Genomic DNA, 20,556 nt, shown 5'->3' with positions numbered 1-20,556 from the left:
AGACCCGGTGGGTCTAGTGGATGTATTGAGGGTGATTCTTTCAGAGAGATAGGGCGGGGCCTCGGCGGAGAGGCATTTGTGTGTGATGGCCATGGATTTGAATAGTATGCGTTCTTTTACTGGAAGCCAGTGGGCTTCTTTTCTGGCTTGGGAGATGTGCTCCCTTTTAGGGATGCTTAGGGCTGCTCTTAGCGCGTTGTTTTGTGTGACTTGCATTTTGTTTAGGTTTTTTGCCGACGTGCCCAAGAAGAGGGCATTGCAGTAGTCCAGTTTGGTGCCTACTGTGGCTCTGGCTACGGCCAAGCAGTTTTTTGTGGATAGGAAGGGTTTAACGGCGTTAATTATCTTGGTGGTAAGTGCAGCAGAGGAAGCTATGGCATTTACTTGTCGTGTCATGGAGAGAGTGGAGTCAAGGTATACTCCTAGCGTTTTTACTGCGGTGGAGACTGTGTTGGTGGAGTTGTCTATGTTAAAGGATTTGTACCGCAGTGGGAGTTTGTTTAGTGTTTCTTTGGTGCCAACTAGTAGGATCTCTGTTTTGTCTCCGTTCAGGCAGAGGCCGTTGGCTGCCATCCAGGTTTGAATGGCTGTATAAATTTTGGTTAATGTTACTGCATCTTGTTCATAATCCCCAGTAAGTGGGAGCAGGACCTGAGTGTCGTCAGCATAGTTGGTGTAGGCTATGTGACGACGGTCCAAATCATTGAACAGAGGGAGGGTGAAGATGTTGTATAAGGTGGGGGCAGTGCAGGACCCTTGTGGGACGCCGCAATGGATAGTGGTGGGGGTAGCGCTCGCGGAGTCAGAGAAGACTTTCCTAAGTCGACCCTCGAGGAATGATTTGACCCAGGAGATGGCTTCCGGCGAAAAGTGTGCTTCATTTTTGAGTTGCGTGCCTAGAATGTTGTGATTGACCAGGTCAAAGGCGGCAGATAGGTCTAACAGGAGCAGGAGTGCTGGTTTGCCTTTGTCCATGATGTCATTTAGTTGGATTTTAAGATCTAATAGGGCCGATTCGGTCCCATGTCCCGGGCGGAAACCCGATTGTCTTTTTCCTAGGATGCGATTTACTTCCAGGTATTGCTGTATTTGTGTGTAGGCAACTTTGTCGAGGATCTTAAGCAGGAAGGGGACGGTTGTGATAGGTCTATAGTTGTTAGCGTTTTCGGGATCTAGAGTAGGTTTTTTGAGAAGAGGGCGCACCCAGGCTTCTTTTAGGCTGGTTGGGACAGAGTTGGAGTTGAAGGATGCGTTGATGAAGGTTTTAAGGAATGGCGCCAATGTTTCTACGCAGACTTTGACTAGTTTGGCGGAGCAGGCGTTGCCTTTACAGTTGGAGGGTTTGATTCTGTTAACGATATCTACTACCTCTTTTTCTGAGACTTCTCTAAATTTGAAGGGTGTAATGAGATTAGTCTTTTTGTTCTCAGTCACTGTTTCAGTAGGGGAGGCTGATCGAATGTGCTGAGTGAGATTTTTGTGATGGTCTAGGATTTTTGCTTGGAGGAGTTCAATTTTATTCAAGAGGGCGGATTGTATGGTGTTACACCAGGCTTGGTCCTTGACAATCTCTTGAGGCTTAGTGGCAGGTGTGGAAAGTTCCTTGAAGATGGAGAAGAGCTCTTTGGAGTTTAACATGGCAGGTTTCACAGCCTAAATTTGCGTGCTCTCACAGGGGTATCTGCAGCACTTCTCAAGCACTCTTACAAGGATACCAGCACCTCTTCTCAAGTGCTCTTACAGGGCATAAACGACACAAGAGCACATAGGAGGAGTACTGACCACATGATCTGACCACTTATGAGGAGATGCTTTTAGCATCCCCTCTCAAATGTTCCAGAAGGGATTCCCCATCTCACCCCAAAAGTTTTCATGGGTTTATCATAGCCTCATCTAAAGCCATTTTGAAGGGTTATCAGCCCCTCATCTCAAGCACTTTCATATCCTGGATTATTTGGCAAAACCTTAATGTCAAGACTACTTCCGTTTCTTCACTCCCCTTTCCCCCCCTGCTGGGATCACTCCTTAACTGGTGTGACTAACCCTTTTTTTTTATAAAGTCCTAGCTGGCCTGGCAAGCTGGCGTTGCACAGATGTTTCAGTGGGTGTTGCCTGGTTCCCTAGGGAGTCATCTCTATACAGGGATTTCTGGTGGTGATATTTCCCAAGCATATTCGGTGCTCTGCTTGTGCTGTATTTTCTGCTCCCCAATGAAATGGAATGGGTTGTCTAAGTAGGCGGGCCTGAGAGTTCCCGGTAGGTTACGCAGAGGGTTTGGGGCAAGTTTGATGTGGTAATATACCTACACCTACCTGCTTTACTATGTATGTGTATGTGATGTATGAGTGTTCTAGAGTGTTCTCCGTTGTGGGTTCTTGGAGTGACGGTTGGTGAGAGGTAGGCTAGAGGGGGTGCCCGGTGTATGTGTCCCTATTGTATCTGTGTCCTATTCCTACTGCTTGATCCTGCTTGTCTGGAATAAAGAAGTCTCCTTTTATACATGAAGGCTCCTGGTGTCTGTGGACAAAGCTGCCTTACCACAGTTGGGATCTGCAAATTACTTATGAGGAGTTCCTGCAGCTTCCTTATGAGGAGTGTTAGGCAGCTTAAATTGTTGCAGCCATTGTAGAGTGGATCTGGAACAGTAAGTACAGATTCATTGATGGGTATTTTTTATGATGATTACAGCAGCAGGTTCATGGTCTTTACTGGGATTGTCAGGGCGGCCAGTTGCCATGGGCCTCATTTAGAGATTATGTGGCATCATCTTTTTGGGGCTGGTGTGACGAATTCAGGGAATTCATCACTTCTCCCTTAGGGGAAGCAACCCCCTGTGAGGCTAGGGAGGTGAGCCTGCTAAGCAAGACCCTCCCACTAGGGTTCTGGGAAAGCAAGACCTCACTGAGTATGACTCCCCACTAGGGGACAAGGGCTCCCATTCCTATAAGGAACTCCCTATGAAGAACACTCTCTGCATATATGGGAGAAAATAATTACTTGCGTTACTTCTATTCGGCATTTAAACCCTATTGACATTAGTTCCATATCTTTGGCTCTAGGTAATGCTGAAATCCTCTCGTCTCCAGCAGCTGACAAAAATCAGCACTCCCCTTTGAAGTACAGCAGCAAGAATAAACAGGCAAGGAACCTTGAATTGTGGATAAAGATTCCCACGGAGTGGGCGAACAGTCAGAGACAGGGTTGGTCCGGCTGCTACCTGGTATGCCTCCCAGAGGGTGGATGGAGCGAGATTCTGCAGGTTGCCCACTCCCACCAAGGCATGGCATTACTCCACAAGGAACGTTCTAAGCTACAACTCACAGCTGGGCGTGCAACATGTGCGACAGGGTAATGGGCTTCACCCTGTGAAGGGTGACGAAGGACCCCCCTCAACCTGGGTAAGAAGGCTTACCAGCCCAATGCTAGAGGCAGACCTAAACCAGAGGTTGTGTGGTGGAGTTGAGGTGGACCCGTTTCCTGGAGACATTTAGCAGCACATTTGCTTTGGCGTCTCAGTCTTTGTCCTAATGCCCATCCGCATCTGCCTTGGTCAGATATAGTTTTCTATTTTTTCAGGTGGCTCACAAGAAGCATCGGCACCCAGAATGAACCAGACTCCTTAGAGACCTGGGATGATTATTAGCTCTAGTAAGAAGCACCCTTTGGAAAGAAACTACAAGCAGCACAATACTCCTGGGATAAATGGACAAATGCTGGCATGGAACAGGAGGTACAAACGGTTTACCGAAACGGGAGTGGAGTAGGCTTCCCCCTTCAGAAGCTTAATAGGGAACCAAACACTAAACCCATAAATCCCACACTGGCTACAGTGAAGCAGCAGAGGAAGAGCTGAAACCAGCAGGAAGCTACCCGGCACTAGGGGGGCCAGGGAACCTCTCAAAACCTGTATAAGGAAACAACTTACTTGTTCCAAGAGGGGAACAGAAAACAAACAACCCCAGTAACCACACTGCAAAGATGGTGGCTGAAAAGGGGCAGGCTAGAAGGCCTTGTGAAGACTTGGAGAAGTCCTATCCGAAAGGGATAGTGCAGCCAGAGATTGGCCCACGGAAGCAGCTGATTCATAGAACCAATGGAAGCAATGGAAGAGATCTGGCCAGGAAGGGGAGGGCTATAAAAAGCCAGCAGTGTCAGTTGACAGTGAGAGGTGTATGCATGGGATCAGAGAGCAGCTGAAGGAGGACCAAAAGACCAGAGAGGAGGGTTCAGCAGCTGGAGGAGACTCGAGTGTTTACAGATAGAGGAGGTAAGGTGTTGGGGGAGATAAAGGGGTACCTATTGGGTGAGAGTGGTTAGAGGTAATTTTGGAGGGAGAGTAGGAGGAAGGTTGAATGTAAGAGAGAGAAAAGAGGGAAGTAAGAGGAAGGAGGATGAAAGGATAGAGGCATGGTAGTGTTGGATACAGTACGATTTGGAGGCTCTGGTAAGGGGGAATTTGGAAGGTGAAGACAAGGGAAGTGGGAGAGAAAGATAAGACCCAGAGACTGAGTGTAGTGAGGGGAGTGTGAGGAACCCATGGGGACAACAGTAAAGACAGGCACAAGTGATCACAGTTCAAGTGTGTTTATTGAACAATGAATGCAGGGTGTAAAAACGCCTAATATAAACCTAAGATGGAAGCAAGCGTCGACCATCAAATGAAAAATAAGCCAGTCCTAGTAGTGGTGTGTCAAATAATAAGGGCCTATACTAAGAAACCTATTGCCAAACCTCACAACTAAAACAAAGAGGGTGTGGGATTGTTTTCAAGGAAAGAAAGAAATGTTCTCAAATAATAGGTCAGGATGCGGTAGCTTGGGTCTCTCTTCTGCACGTTTTGGACAAGGGGTAAGATGGGAGCTCGGAGTACAGTACAGTCTCGGGCTTCTCCAGCACTAGACAACAGTTCTACTGGCAGCTCGCAGGACTCACTCTTGAGCTTTTCTAGCATGAGATGGTAGTTCAGCTTTTAACCCTCAAGCTCTCAGTTATCAGGACTGTCGTCGGCCAAGTCTTGTGTCACTTGAAAGTCTTTTGCCTTCGAGGACATGACATTTTCAAATAATAGAAAAAAAGATCCTTTCACAAATGAAAAGTTTGTTTCCAATGTTCGCTGGGTGATGGGTTCACCCCTGGGTCCCCCCCCTTCTGGGCACTGACCCTTCTTAAATCAGATTCCACAAATCTTAATGTCTTTTTAGACCGCTCCAAACACGCTGTTTCTTGGGACTTTAGACTTTGCCCCTCTTGGGATTTGCTTCCCTTGTTTCTTCTCACTCTGGGACTCACTACCCTTTCTTTCACTTAGTTTGAAGATCAAAGTCTTTCTAGAGTACAGGGATTTTGCTCGACACTCAGTATGACCACTTTGACCTATTCCGCTGGCTCTCCTATGTCCTCCTTGTATCTGTAGTTTCTCTCATATGGGGCTCGACCAGAGTCTCTCGAGTTAGCAACCACGTGGTGCTGGTTTCCCTCTGCCGCTGGTGTCCCCTTCAATACTTGTTATAGTTCTTTATGCAGTTAGTTTAAACCTTGTTCAAACTTGCCACTCCTGCGATTCTCAATCAACACAGCTTGGTTCTTATCGTTTTCCCTTTCGGCTCACCGGCTGTGATGAACCACTTGACTTTTCTTCTTCATTCGAGTCAAGGCTGGTACCACGTCGCGGGAGCTTCCCTCACTACTGCTTATCGGGGTAGGCTTGCCCCGTTTACCGTTGACATCTGTTACAACACACTTCTGCTATTGTCCGGGGTTTTAGGCTCTCTTCCACAAAGGTTCCACGGGTCTGGGACGAAAAGGGCAAGGTCACTTCTCTCCTCGCCACCCTCTCGCTTCCTGCCGCCTTTCTCCTTCGCTTGAACTGCAGCACCTGATTACCTGTCTCTCCGTGCTATCTCTGTGCTCTCTGGCTCCACCTTTTATCCCTGTGGGGAAGGGAAAAGGCTGACTGGTGTGTGTGATTCTGATCAATTGCCTGACCTCTGAATTGGGACATGTCAGGAAAACGTCTCTGGTGATAGTCCGTTGTCCTATGTGTTGTGCGAAAGTGTTTGAGTTGGAAAAGGGGGAGGGCTGTGGTTTGGAATGTCCTACGTGAGAGGAAGGGAAAAAGGTGTCAAAGGAAGGGGGATAGCGCGTCTCACTCGTCGGTGTCCCACTCCCACTCCCTGAGGACCCCCCCCATCCATGTTATCCTCCCTCACTGGTCCACCCCCAGGAATTTTATCCAATAGCAATGGTCATGTCCTGGCCACCTGAATGACAGATCCTCGGGGACTAGCTAGGAAGACACCTTCAGGTTTCTCACAGGAGGGAGAGATCAGGAGAGAAGAACAAGTTACTTTCTTACCTGGTAACGTTCTTTCGATAGGATGGTCCGACGACGTATTCCATATCTATGACAGGTAATGTCCACAGCTGTGCTGCTTCGGAAAATCTTTGGCGTCTGCGTCCTGCGTCGATGACGTCGATGCGCCGTCCCCGAGGACCTCCTCCGACGGTCAACGTCACCCGATGTGATAAGTAGGACGCACAACGCCCATAGCCTCAGTTATAGTTTTTTCCCAGAACGTGTGCCACCAGTTTTCTGCCAGTCAGACACACAAGGTCTTGCGGAACGCAAGCTGCAATCGCAAAAGAAATTCTGCAGCGGGGAAGGCAGGGAGGGAGCGATATGGAATACGTCGTCAGACCATCCCATCGAAAGAACGTTACCAGGTAAGAAAGTAACTTGTTCTTCGAGGGGATTGGGTCCTCCGACGTATTCCATATCTATGACAGACTCCCAAAGCAGTACCAAGCAAGGAGGTGGGAAAGAATTTAGAACACAAATTTAGCATGCCCAATCAAATTGCGGAATAGAGAACTGCCTTGCCAAAGGCCAGATCTTGCCCTCTGATTGAATCGAGGGAGTAGTGACGTACAAAAGTATGTATTGAAGCCCAGGTGGCTGCATCACAGATGTGACGAATAGGAACTCCCCTCTGCAGGGCAGTAGACGCAGCCACTCCCCTGGTAGAATGGGCCCGCAAGCCAGTCGGAGGGTCCTTACCCGCCAAGCGGTAACACTCGGAGATAGCTAAAATAATCCAACGAGTCAAAGTCTGTTTCGTCACAGCTTGTCCCAAACGCTTTCCAGCGTAACCAATGAAAAGTTGATCGTCCACTCTGACCCGGGACATGCGCGAAATATAAAAGCTCAGCGCTCTCCTAGGATCAAGCCTATGGAGCCTCTCCTCTTCCTAACCAGGATGTGGAGGAGGATAGAACGCCGGAAGAACAACCTTCTGGCTCAAATGAAAGTCCGAAACCACCTTCGGAAGAAAAGGAGGACGAACTCTAAGGACAACCCTGTTCTTCTGAAACACAGTGAAGAGTGGCTTAACTGAAAGTGCCTGTAACTCACTCACTCTGCGAGCGGAAGTAAACGCAACCAAAAACACAGTTTTCAGAGTTAACAGCCTCAAAGGGCAAGAATGTAAAGGCTCAAACGGAGCACCCATAAGAAACTTAAGAACAAGGTTCAAATCCCAACCTGGCACCAGAAAAGGTGACGGAGGGAACACATTAGTGAGCCCTTCCAAAAACTGTGAAATTAAAGGAATTTTAAAATAGGAACACTCTTCAGACGAGCGCTTAAATGTGGACAGCGCCGCCAGGTAACCTTTAATGGTCCCCACTTGCAAGCCCCTGTAGGCCAAAGAAAGCAAAAAAGACAGAACCATGGGAATGTCACATTCAAAAGGATCCACATTCTGAACTCTGCACCAGTCGCAGAACTTTCTCCAACGGCAACGGTACACAGACTTAGTTGCCGGCCGCCTGGCCGAGAGCAACACTCCATCACGTCTTTAGGGAGGTCCCAATCCTTATACCTCAACCTTTCAGAAGCCAAGCGTGAAGATTGAGGGATCTGACCTCTGGATGGAGAACCTGACCCCCCCTCCCGTGAGAGCAGATCGTCTCGGTAGGGAAGACGACGTGGAGGCCAGATGGACAAGTCGAGAAGGTCCGGGTACCACGTCCTCCGGGCCCATGCCGGAGCAATGAGGATCATCCGGGAACCGAACCTCCGTAACCTCCGCAGCACTTGCGGGATGACGGGAACTGGAGGAAACGCGTACAGCAGTGGGAACGACCACTCCACCACGAACGCATCTCCTGAGGCTCCTTTTGGAGGAAATTCCCGCGAGCAAAACCTTTCGCACTTCCGGTTGACACTGGAGGCAAAGAGATCCACTTGAGGGGTCCCCCAAAGGGTGAAGATCTCCAGGAGAATCTCCTGAGCCAGCTCCCACTCGTGAGAGATCGAGCTCTGCCTGCTCAGAGCATCCGCCGTCTCGTTGTCATCTCCGGCCAGATGAACAGCCGAGATCGAAACTTCCTGCTGATGGCCCAGAATTCGAGCTGCATCGCCTCCCTGCACAACAGAAGTGACCCTGCCCCCCCTTTTTGTTGAGGTAGTGCATGGCCACCGTGTTGTCCGTTAGAATCAGGACACTCTTTCCGCGCACAGTCGGCACAAAAGCCTTCAGGGCTAGCCTGACGGTCCATCACGATCGTCACCTCCGGCCAGGGCAGCCAAAACGGGGCCCCCTTCATCAGATTGCCCTCGACGGCCCACAACAGAAGGTCCCGGGCTACCGAGGGCGGCACCTGAACAGGGTCTGACAGCCTGCCGGAGGACTGAGACCACTGGAGCTTGAGTGCCCACTGCAAAGATCTCATCCGATGACGAGCCTCTGGCACCAGAAGAATGCAGGATGCCATGAGGCCGAGCAGTCTCAAGAACTCGGACGCTGGGAGATCCTGGGCAAACTGAAACTTGTGCACCATCTGCTGAATGTGAAGAGCCCTCACCTGAGGAGGAAAACACTGCCCCAGGGACGTGTCTAGCACTGCTCCGATGTACTGGAGCCGCTGCGTTGGTGTCAAATGGGACTTCTTTAAATTGAAGGAGAAGCCCAGCCTGTGAAGGAAGTGGCAGGTGACGGACAGATGATCCAGGACTTGCTCGGGAGAGCTCCCCCTGATCAACCAATTGTCCAGGTAGGGGTAGACGTGAATCCCCCCTTTCCTGAGATGCGCTGCCACCACCATCATGAGCTTGGTGAAAACCCTCGGGGCGGAGGTCAATCCGAACGGCAGGACCCGAAACTGAAAGTGCGAGTCGCCAACCGCGAACTTCAGGTACTTCTTGTGCTTGGGATGGATCGGCACATGGAAGTAAGCATCCTTGAGGTCGAGAGACACCAACCAGTCCTGAAGTTAAAGGGCCTGGAGGACTTGAGAAAGAGTCACCATCTTGAACTTGTCCTTCCTGAGGAGTTTGTTCAAACTGCGCAAGTCCATGATGGGTCTCAATCCCCCGTCTTTCTGTGAAATAAAAAAATAAGGGGAATACCATCCCTTGTTCCTCTCCACTGCAGGCACCAGTTCTATGGCGCCTTTCTCCAGCAGGGCTTGAATTTCCTGCACAAGGAGCGGATCCGGACACTTCAAAGAGAGGTTCCCTGGTGGATTGTCGTGAGGCCTCTGCCGAAAAGGAAGACAGTAGCCGTGGGTTATGATCTCCAGAACCCACACATCCGAAGTAATGGCTTGCCACTCTACAAGATGCTGCGCCAGCCTTCCCCCATCCGACGAACCATGGGACCTGGCCTCATGACTGAGTGGTAGCTGCTGCGGCGTTGCCTCAGGGTAAAGAGGCAACTGCCCGAGCGGCCTTGGCACCTCGAGTACCTTTATTTCCACCTCTGGCACTCTTACGATGGCCTCTTTGACTGCTAGCTCCCCTCGCTTTACTGAAGGACGAGTAATAGCGAAAGGAACCTCCCCTCCATTGCTGTCCCCTAGGACGAAAAAGGCAGAGGTTGGTGAACTGCAGCGCCCAACGACTTCGCTGCAGCTTTGGAGGTCTGCAACCTCTGAAGGCTCTCATCAGCCTTGCTGCCAAAAAAGTGTTCACCGTCAAAGGGCATGTTGAGGAGCCGGGACTGCACATCAGGAGCGAACCCAGACTTCCGCAACCACGCAAACCTGCGCATTACGGTGCTCGCCGCCATGGACCGGCTGACACAATCCGCCAAGTCCAAACCCGACTGAACGGCCTCACACATAGCATCCTTGCCATCCTGAACCATAGCAAGGAAGCCATCCCGTTCGTCCCCTTCGGGAATATGTTCAGCCGCTAATGCAACACAGTTCCACAGAGTGTGAGTGAAACGAGTCAAGGCACATATGGAGTTGGCCGCCTGAAGCGCCATACCCCCTATAGAAAACACTTTCTTCGCCCAGCCGTCAAAACGTTTGTCGTCCCTATCCGGAGGGATGGTAGGATACAACGCCTGTTTTGCCAGGGCCGTAGCCGCCTGCACCACCAAACTCTCCGGAGTGGGGTGCCTAGACAAGTAGCAGGGGTCGCTACTGGCTGGACGGTATTTTTGCGACAAGGACTTGCCCACTGCCGGGAGACTCCCCGGAGCAGTCCAAGCCGCCGCCACCTTTCTCTGCAGAGCCATATGAAAAGGCAAAATCGGGTCAGATCAAGGATGACCGTGAGATCATCCTGAGCAAACTCCCCTGGGGGAGCTGACCAACCCAAGTACTCGGTAACCCGAGACATAAGGCGCCAATATGAAGAATCGGCATGAGTGCCAGGCTCCGGCCGACAAAACTCCACCTCCGGAGAGGTGTCCAGTCCACTGGCATCATGCAGCGACTGCCGCAAGTCATCAAACTGGCTATGGGCCGAGATAAGGTCATCTGGAACCGGAACCAGGCCGCCATCACTCCAGGCGGGGAGAGGAAGACCTCTGTGGACCAAAGCAGTGCCTGACCTTAGCCATAGCCTTTCTAGGGGCAAACCCCGTGCCACAGGGCCCCTCCGACACCACCGCCTCGAAAGGCGTTGAGGGCGCCGAACGAGTCGGCGCCGACAGAAAAGGTGTCGACGTCGAGCGAATCGGCATCGACGTCAGCTGCAGCGCCGCCAGCATCGGCGGCGTCGAAACAGGCCTCGAAGCCAGAGCTCAGAGCGGGTCTCTCGACGACCTAGGCGCTGACGGCGTCAACGACCCCCTCGGAGGCGGAGCCTCGAGACAAATCGTCGACGACCTCGGCGCCACAGACGTCGACGTCTTCTTCGAAGACGGCACAGGATCACGCGGTCTCGAGCGTGTCGAGGACCGGGACCTGGAACGAGCATGGCGAGAACGGCTACCTTTGTCCGAGCGGGACCTCTCCCGCGAGCCGTGCCGACCACCCGAGCCCGAAGACGTACGGGCGGTGTCTCTCGACCAGTGCCGACCGACCCCACTTGGAGGCGCGGACGGACCGGTGCCCTGCGATTCAAGAATCGCTAGCATCTGCTTCCCGAAAGAAGCCCATTCCTCCGGTGTCGCTTGCATGGAGGGATAAGCGACCCGCCGATGGGCGGAGTCCTCGGAAGAGGACGGGGAAGGCGACCTATGCCTGCGCTTCCGGGGATGCCTCGAAGAGGCGGAGGAGTGGCGAGACCGACTCCTGGAAGGAGACCCACTGGACTTCCGACGATGACGCAGAGAGTCACCCCTCGAGTCATCCGTCGAAAGCCCCGCAGACCTCGACTTCCGGGGCTTAGACACCTGGCCTATCGACAGCTTCTTCTTGCGTTCCCGCAAGGCCTTTGCCTTGAGCGACTGGCAGTCGACACAGTCGTCAGTATCGTGGGCCTCCCCGAGGCACCAGAGGCAGGCGTCGTGCGAGTCTGTGACCGACATCTTGGACCCACAGTCCCCGCAGTTCTTGAAGCTCGGACGTGGGGTTGAAGATGAGAAAGACATCGCCACAAACAGATCTTCACAACAAACCGAACAGGTTCAACGAACCGAGAATTGAAAACAGCAGACTCCAACGAGTCGAGGCGTACCGAGATTCACGAAGCGAACACGTTCGCGGAAAAACAGAACGGAGGCTATGGGCGTTGTGCGTCCTACTTATCACATCGGGTGACGTCGGAGGAGGTCCTCGGGGACGGCACATCGACGTCATCGATGCAGGACGCAGACGCCAAAGATTTTCCAAAGCAGCACAGCTGTGGACATTACCCGTCATAGATATGGAATACGTCGGAGGACCCAATCCCCTCGAATGAAAGGTGTAGATGGGAGAAAAGTGTAATAAGACCAGGAAATGGAATGTAGCGAGAGAGCGGGGCAGAGAGCAAAAGAGAATTGTTGGTGCAGAAGAAAGGAGACCAGCATATGGAGTGGACAGTGAGGAAATGTTGGCAGCGAATGGCACCAGGAGAAAGACTACCCTGCTAGGTCAACTAGGAATTCCCGAGCAAGTCAGAGAGATCTGGCCGCTGCCTTTATGACCTCCCTAGACCAGGGCTAGACCACACAGTAGGGGTACCGTGGCACTAGTAAAATTGCACGCAACTATGACCTGCTAGAGTAGGAAGAGTAGGATAGGGAGGTGGGAGGCTCCTCAAATTTTGAGGGAAAAGTACAGAGGGATCCCACCTAGACTGACCCCCACATTGCCTGTTGTATGTACATTTTTATTATTAGAAATAGAATACTTACTGGTATAATCTTGTGACTCATTAAGCACATGTTCATACTTGCACATCCCGTCAGACCCTCCCCAAACAGTCTTTGTGATGAAATAGAGGAATGGCAAGAAGTGCTCTGTATTAATCTGTGGATCATTGGAGATTACAAATTCTGACAGTAACAGCTGTGATGAATCCAGTGGAGTCATCACCGATTCCCCTTTCGATTACCTCCTCCCATGTGGCCAGGGGACGGCATCCGCTGATCCTGACCCTGGGGGAGGCTGTATGAGGGGGGATCACATGGGAGAAGACAACTATCGCGGGAGTTGGTGACTCAATTGGATGAGATGCAGTATTTCCCCCTCTCCCCTGAGGATGATCCTGTAATACCTAGGTCCTTAATTACTTGTTGTCATTTAACAGTTCCACCCTATAGTATAAGTCAGAAAACCTTGACTCTGATTTATGCTAGTCAAGCCCCTATTTATTACTCAATCATTCACAACTCATATATAACCTCTTCTGGTTTTGATGCATCTTTATGTGAGACTTTTGAACAACATCCAAGAAATCCAAGAACATCTATGGACTTCAATTCCCAAAAATCCTTAAGTACTGAGACGAAGAAGGAGGAAGGAGTCTATGTAGATCAGGGAAAGACAGAAGCCTAGGCTAGTTGTTTTGCTAGACCTAAAGTACGCAAGATATTTAAAAATGGGAGAGGCAGCGAGAGAGAGGATCGTGCAGGAGAAAGCAGTGAGCAAGAGGACGTCCAAATCCTTGCTGCGGCTCAAGAATGCAAGGCACACATACCGGCGTGGCGAGAAAGGAGGAGAGGAGCAGCAGGCATACCTGAAGGACCGTGGAAGCACCAGGAGCCGCAGCAGAGCTCCTGGAGGTATTATCATGCTGAGAAGCAGTGTTCTCCGGTTACAGGTCACAGAGGAAAGCCGGCGAGTGATCATGGAGCTGCAAGAAACACTGAGAAAAAGTCCACGCCCTGAAAGAAGCCAACCCAGCAAAGAAGCTTCATCACAAAGGCACCCCAAGAGCCGTGGATGCCGTGAGTGACCAGTGACTCTGTCCAAAGTCATTGGGTCCCCGGGCCATACCGACGTGCATGTATCCAAATGACAATGTTATGAGATTGCGAACATAGACAATATTCAAAAGTGGGTGAATGCAGATAAAAGCCAATACTGTTTTAAATATCTAAGAAACTGAATATTTGAATGTTGATGAGACAGTATGCAGCAATAAACCACAAGCAAGACAAGGTGCATGAGATGCCAATGCGCGGGAAAACTAAAACAAGTATTACCATAGGCAAATATATTGCGCACCTTAAGATATATACTACCATGAGGTAGTAAAAAAAACACTGAAGCAACTAAAAAGTCCTGGCAGAGCAGAATACCATGCACCTGAAGTGGAATCAAGTGTCTAAAATGGTGGGAAGATGCCTGGCAAGGGAGTATACCCGTGGATCTGAGAAGCCCATGAAAGATGTCCTCGCTGACGAGAATACCAGGCACCTGAAGTTGCATACAAATTCTGTTTAAAGTTTCTGACATTGTGGGAAGATACCTGGCAAGGGAGTATACCAGGCCATCGGAAAAGCCCATAGAAGGATACCTGGTAGGGGAGTAGAACAGGCAATACGCAAAAGTTACCAGAAGACCTTAAGAAAGACTGTCATGGAATGTATTGTTTGACCAAGTTAAAGAAAGACTGTTATGGAATTCATTATTTGAACAAGAACTTTGTGAGTCCAGCACAGAGACACTAAAAGAACTGTTGGATAAAGAGACACTTTTGCCATCCTACCTAACTTTTTCCATCCTACCTAAAAGTCCAGTGTAAGGGAACCATCCTCTGGATCCAATGGTCTTTCTTTGAAAGTTCTTTTTGTTGGAGTCATCCTTGTATTTCTTTGACTGTGAACACTTTTTACTAACATCAAGTCAAAGGCATTTCCTTGCAGCTTTTGCTTCTAGTGCGAGGGTCAGTTTAGCATGTTTTAGACACAAGGACGGTTTTTAAATTATTGACTAATTAACCCAAACAGAAATTCCTCTGTAGATTAGGGCTAGAGAGGCGTTTTCCAACCCATTTTTAAAAAAAATAAAATGTCTGATTTCGAAACTCACATTACCTCGTGTCCGCCTCTCTTCCTGACTTGTCACACAGTACTCTAAATTACCCCCTAAAAAGAGCCAGGCACCAACGTGACTGCGAGCCCTGCAGCCGCACAGAGATGCTGCAGCAGTACACTTGCCGATCCTGAGAGGACACAGAAGCATGTGGACCAAAGAGATGCTTTGGGTGAGAGTCCAAGATGGCGCTAAAGTTCCGCAGCCCTTATAAAACAGCCGATGCACCACATGGGAAGAATACTACAATAAGTGAAGAGAGGCTACGTGTCAGAAATTTAAGGGACAATGAAAAGAAACTAGACTAAAAAGCCCAACCAAAAACATGACCCAAAACTCTAGTGTCTATAGACAAGTACAAGGGCACCACAATTACCCAACTCGTTAAGGCACTATCAAAGAAGCTGGGTGAACTCAGCAAAGGCAGTATAAGACTGCAGGCCAAAGGGCGTGTTCTTCACAACTCCCTATAGAAACATAGTCCATCACTTGGAAGAAGCTGGCAATTTTGATGGAGAAGCTGCTTGTTATCCAGAGCCTGATATAAGGGTTTGAAGCATGGTAGATGTCTAGGTAAGACCTGAATGCTGAATAAAGCGAAACCCGAGGTCCGGAAGAGACTTAATTTAATTCTGTGAAATCCAATGACTTGAACAAGTGAATTTTGAAAATCTGAGGCTTTGAGAGACGTTATCGCTTAAATGCTGATAAAGCAGAAGCCTAGGAGAGATCAGAACAGTGAAGGCTGAAAACCCAGAGTTCTATGAGAGAGCTGGACATCAAATGTTAAGAGACCTTAGAATCTTGATCACTGAGCACCAAATAATCAGAGGTCCAGGAGGGATCTAAATATTGAACAAGATGTCAAGAAGGGACCAATCAGAATCCAGAGACTTACAAGGTCTGGGAGAAAACTTAGTTAAAAAAAAATAGAAAACCAATATGTCAGAGAGACCTAATTTTTTTGACACTGGAAAACCAAGGGTTTTGGGAAAGGCCTATCGACTGAAGGATGAAAACCTGAGGTGTAGGAGAGATCTAAATCATGAGTACAGGAAAACCTGAATTTTGGAAGAGACCTATCACAAATGCTAAGGATCAAGAAATCTAGAAGAGACCTAGCTTGTTATCTAAAGTAGAAGAGATTGGGGAGAAACCCAACAGTGCAGAGAGCGCTGAAGGAACAAACAGTACAAGCTGGAAGATGAAGCAGCAATGGAGATGCCTAAAATAGAGGTCTGAGCATCCGGAGACCTGCGAGAGCCTTTCTTTCATTTCATATTATATATCAGGGCTGGATATTTCTGAATAGATACTGTAATTTCTTCTGTTGGCCAAGACTTTGGTCATTTTGTGTTTTGGCTTAAAGTTAGCTGAGAGGCCAAGAACTTGTTAAAACTATGTTTGGATCTTTCTGTTGGCCACCTCTTTTTGGGCATTTATTTGTAGAATAAGGGGTCCCTGGAGGGACAAGGACTTAAGACCAGTTAATGGACTTTATGATTTGGGGAACAGCCACTGCAGGTGTGGAACACCCGAGGAATATCAAATGTTACTTAGTTCTGCCCCAGGCAAGGTTTTCTTTGGAAACGTCTGTATTTGTAGATCTCCCCCTAGCTCCTATAGGCATTTGGTCCAACTCCTTCCCTGACTGAACACAGATTAAACATACTTGTTGGAACACACCTATCTTGTGTCACATGTATCATTGTTCGACCCTCCTATAAGTAAGCAGGGTAATAAAATGCACTTGTAATGTCAAAATCAGGGAGTGTGGGGTCATTTGTGCATAATTATGGGTAAAATGAACATAAGGTTTATTATTGTTAGCAATAGAGATCTCAAGACAAAGTTCAACATGAACAATATTGCTGTGAAAAGAAACTTAAACACTAGTGAATTTGAATTATTTTAAATGAGACCCAGCAAAGTTTATATCATCCTCTGGTAGTATCCTTAGTAGACAAAATGCCTGGGCTTCAGCCAGACAGCACAGGCTTGAACATTCCAACCTTTTTGGAATTCCTCAAACAGATTATAGGTGTTGAACCTGCCATTCCTTGAGGTAAGGTACATTATGGAACTGGTTGCTTGGGTTGTGCTACTTGAAGGGTCTTATCGCAATAATGAACTAAATTCTATCTCTAATGGTTACAGTTCAGAATCGTACACTCACGCTCTAGATAGGTCTCTATTTCCTTCCATTGTGCGTCAACTCTGGTGGACATAACTCAACTGCTTTGATAAATGCCATTCTAGGACACAATAGAGATGGTTTACATATCAGTATACCATAGACTATTCCTACTTCAAGACCAAGTTATTATAGAATTATGCCATGCATATTACAGTGTATTGTGCTGTCGACTCAACACACATATACTCAACGCTCACCTTGCTGAGTCCATCAAATAGCACATTGAAGTGTGGTAGGACTGAACCCCGTGCCACCTTGACAATGTTGTAAAGAGCCTCACAGGCATAATATCGCAATCTGCTGTCGGCATCATTAAAGCAGGTCAGGACAGGCTCAATAAGTTCCTTCAGGTACAGCCCAGAGTCCTGAAAATAGATAAAAGAACCGATGCGGTTAAAGGAATGTCATACAATCAACAACAAGCAGAACATAAAACAGGAATTATGTTAACTCTGCGAGGGAGAAAGTGGTTACCTTGACCACCCAGAGAAAACGGCAGTACTTTGTCTGTGTAGTTGCTCTCCTGTGTCAATTGTGCGAATTGCCACAACCAAGCTGTTACATTTTTGGAAAGGCTGTAAGGGAGGAATGGTCTCCCACGCCCCCCTTCATTCCTAACAACGCACACGATATGCTCATTCCACGGTTGGCCGCCCACCTCTGACCAAGATGTGAGGCTACTATTGAATGACCCATAACTGTGCATGGTCTATGAGCTGCGAGACTCCATTTTGTATTAACTACCAACTCCATTTTCTAGTAGGCCACATGTAAACGCTGAATGCAGGCCTGCACTTCTCTTCTCTGCGCACAGCCAGCATGTCAAACCCCCCCACCTCCTCCCCTCTGCCGTCTCCACGGCTGTCCTGTTCTCAGTGAAGCTTGGGCGCGAAAACTAACAAGCAAAACACTGTATCTCTCCTCTTCCGTTTACATCACTGCCCTGTGTGTGACCGGGCCGAAGCCTTGTCCTGGAAAAAAACATCCATCTCCACAAATCTGGCTCTGCCCTAGCAGACCCCGTCTAAAGAAATATAGACCACAAGCCCCTTAACCCCAAACCTCTTTTGATGCAACAGTTGCATGCCCCTCGCCCATGTGCCGTTCCAGATCACCCAGTCACTAATCCCATGTGGCCATATATTCTTCTCATACTAACAAACAGTAAAACACCCTCAATAGATCTAAGGAGATACATGATAAATGTACTACTGAAATACTGTGTTAGACAAGACACCTGGACCCATGTACTCTTACTTTTTATTATTCAGGTCAAAAGTCTAAATGGTATATATATTGCATGTTAAGATTTATGAATAATGCTTAGATATGTGTGGCCAAAAGGGCAAATGTTAGATAGTCTGAATTACAGCAACGTGGACATCGCCTGCCCCTACACCCCTCACAGATGAGCCCAGATGACCCGCATGCTCCACGAAGTTACAATCTGAAGCCGACCAATACTGGCGCATCCTCCATATGTGCAACATACTGACCAGTCCCCTTTGTCCAATGGATGTTACTGACTGTATCCCCTATAGCACACGTCATAGATGATGTGTTTTTGTAATATAACGTGTATTTCTAGTGTTTCCGGGCAGAATGCTCTCGGGGTAGCAGAGTCCTCTGCGTGCCCCATTTTAACTTTATATAAAGTCTTTTCTTTTACCTCACTTGCACTTGGTCCTGGTCTCATTCCCTACTGGGGTGTGTCCATTAGTGTATCTTATTTGGTTATTTCACCGTAGTTGTGGGCAATGCCAGCTTTCAGAACCAAGACAGGAGTGCCACGTAAGGTCCTATTGCTTATTCTTCTATCCGGCATTTTCCAATTTGTAACTCGTTAGACTAATTATCAAGCAGCAGATAATGTGGGGAAATAGGTACTAGTCAAGCGAAACACCTGAAATATCTGAAGCGTTACCAAACTCCTCGATTTCAGCACTTGAAGACAAATACTGAGACAGACTGTGGTACACACATACAGAATGCATGCGGCATGGCTACCATCTGATCCTTTCCAAGCGCAAACCTCTTGAGATCCCTAAATGTAACTAAGCTCTCAGAATTAGTATGTGCAACTATTACAACTTGTAAGGGTACCCAGAAATCCTGCAGGATGAGGAAATTAGACAAATGACCGAACAAGCTACTGGAAAAATGAAAAACATGTTTGTAAGAAGGCGATCACCACTGCTGAAAAGAAAAGAGGGGAGTGCGCCCAATCTCTGTTTCCGACTAATAACTTTAGAGCTCTCTCGCATTTAAATTGGGCAGGGGTGGACTGAACAAAAAGTGGCCCTGTAATTTCTTTTGGAGGTGGCCCCATATTACTCTGTATGAGCTAACATAGCGAGCGAGCCCAATCCCTCTTAAAAAGGTGTGGGGGATAGGGGTCTTCCCACAAAACAATTTGGAAACAATTGGTCCAAATGGTGATATGCAAGGCACTACTGTCCATATCTAGTTATTGAAAAGTGCGGAACATGAAAACCTAACATTTAACATCTGATGGTTAAGCATGTGTAAAAACATATTTTCTTCACTGCAAAGGGCTGAAGGGTATGATGGGAGTTGGCAAAATGGGGTGGAGTGACAGGGAGAGAGGCTACCAATTGAAACTTTTCAGGGACTTCTTCAAACTGCTAAAAGAGAAGAGAAAACAAAGGGAAGTTTGAATGGGTGCAAAGGTGCATTCATGATTAGTAGGCCATATGGAAAGTGTTGACAGATGTTGCTTGTTAACAGGAGTGGAAGGCAGATCCCACGCAACGGCGAGTCCAGGGTCTAATCTTCAAAGCGGCCCCAGAGATTCCCTATCTGCGATAAACGCTGCCCAAAACTGCAATAGATGACAATCCTGACCAATGAATGCAAAACTTGAATAACGTAGTATCTTTAGTATTGTCTATGCTGTAATTATGCTTATTTTCTTCTGCAACCGTCGAATGCACCCAGATACCCCCGGGTTAAGGTGCGCTTTATAAATAAATAAAACAAACAAGTGACAATGAAGATGAGAGATTTGAGTAACAATTACATCATTGTGAGACAGTCAATGCTTGACAGTGAGTCGAGCAATGTCCGCTTGGTGCCAGCAGATTCTGTCTGACATGCTAGACTTGTGAATGTGAAGCAGCAGAGTGCCTTCCAAAAAACGCTTCTCCTTAAGTGGGAAGTCAGAGGTCTTCCAGCTGTAAATCTCACCCACTGCAGGAGCAGAGTGACAGGTTTCAGGTCCTGGGTCTAATATTACGCAAAGGAGGGATGGCACATTCGGTGGCGGTATCTTATGGCTCCTAGTTGTTAACACGTAGTTGTGGCCAACTATATTTTGACTGTTTACAAAAAGTACAGACATTCTCTCTGTTCCCCAGCTTGGGCTTATAAGCAGAGATATGTCCATTTAGGCAAAGCTTTCGACTGTTCCATGTGAAAGCCAGACCAGAGTACCCTAATGACAAGTCCTCCTATGCTCACAAACATACAATCCCACATCAGGGAGGCCTAGAGTACCTTGCAAAGGCACACATTGCTAATTTTTGAGACTTTAAACTGATGGTTTCACGTTTATTCTAATTAAGTAATGGAATGTCATAGAGATCTCTCATTTGTCTTGTTGCTTGCATTTGCCACTGCTATTACCACACAGTCTCTCT

The 20,556-nt window shown here is 48.3% G+C and overlaps 1 protein-coding gene across 4 annotated transcripts in view; it reads right to left on the bottom strand.

The window, feature by feature from the left end:
• Positions 1-20,556, bottom strand: part of VAC14 (VAC14 component of PIKFYVE complex) — a 1,997,670-nt gene that overhangs the window by 1,636,860 nt on the left and 340,254 nt on the right. For all 4 annotated transcript variants that reach the window (XM_069654807.1, XM_069654798.1, XM_069654816.1 and 1 more), the window contains exon 4: positions 17,095-17,262. In XM_069654807.1, coding sequence (XP_069510908.1) covers positions 17,095-17,262 — 168 coding nt within the window. The remainder of the gene's footprint in view (positions 1-17,094; positions 17,263-20,556) is intronic.

The sequence above is a fragment of the Ambystoma mexicanum genome, chromosome 1p, assembly GCF_040938575.1.
Source record: "Ambystoma mexicanum isolate Mex_15411 chromosome 1p, UKY_AmexF1_1, whole genome shotgun sequence".
Lineage (NCBI taxonomy): Eukaryota > Metazoa > Chordata > Amphibia > Caudata > Ambystomatidae > Ambystoma > Ambystoma mexicanum.
Note: the sequence above shows the minus strand (reverse complement) of the source record. Positions and strands in the feature narration are given on the sequence as shown.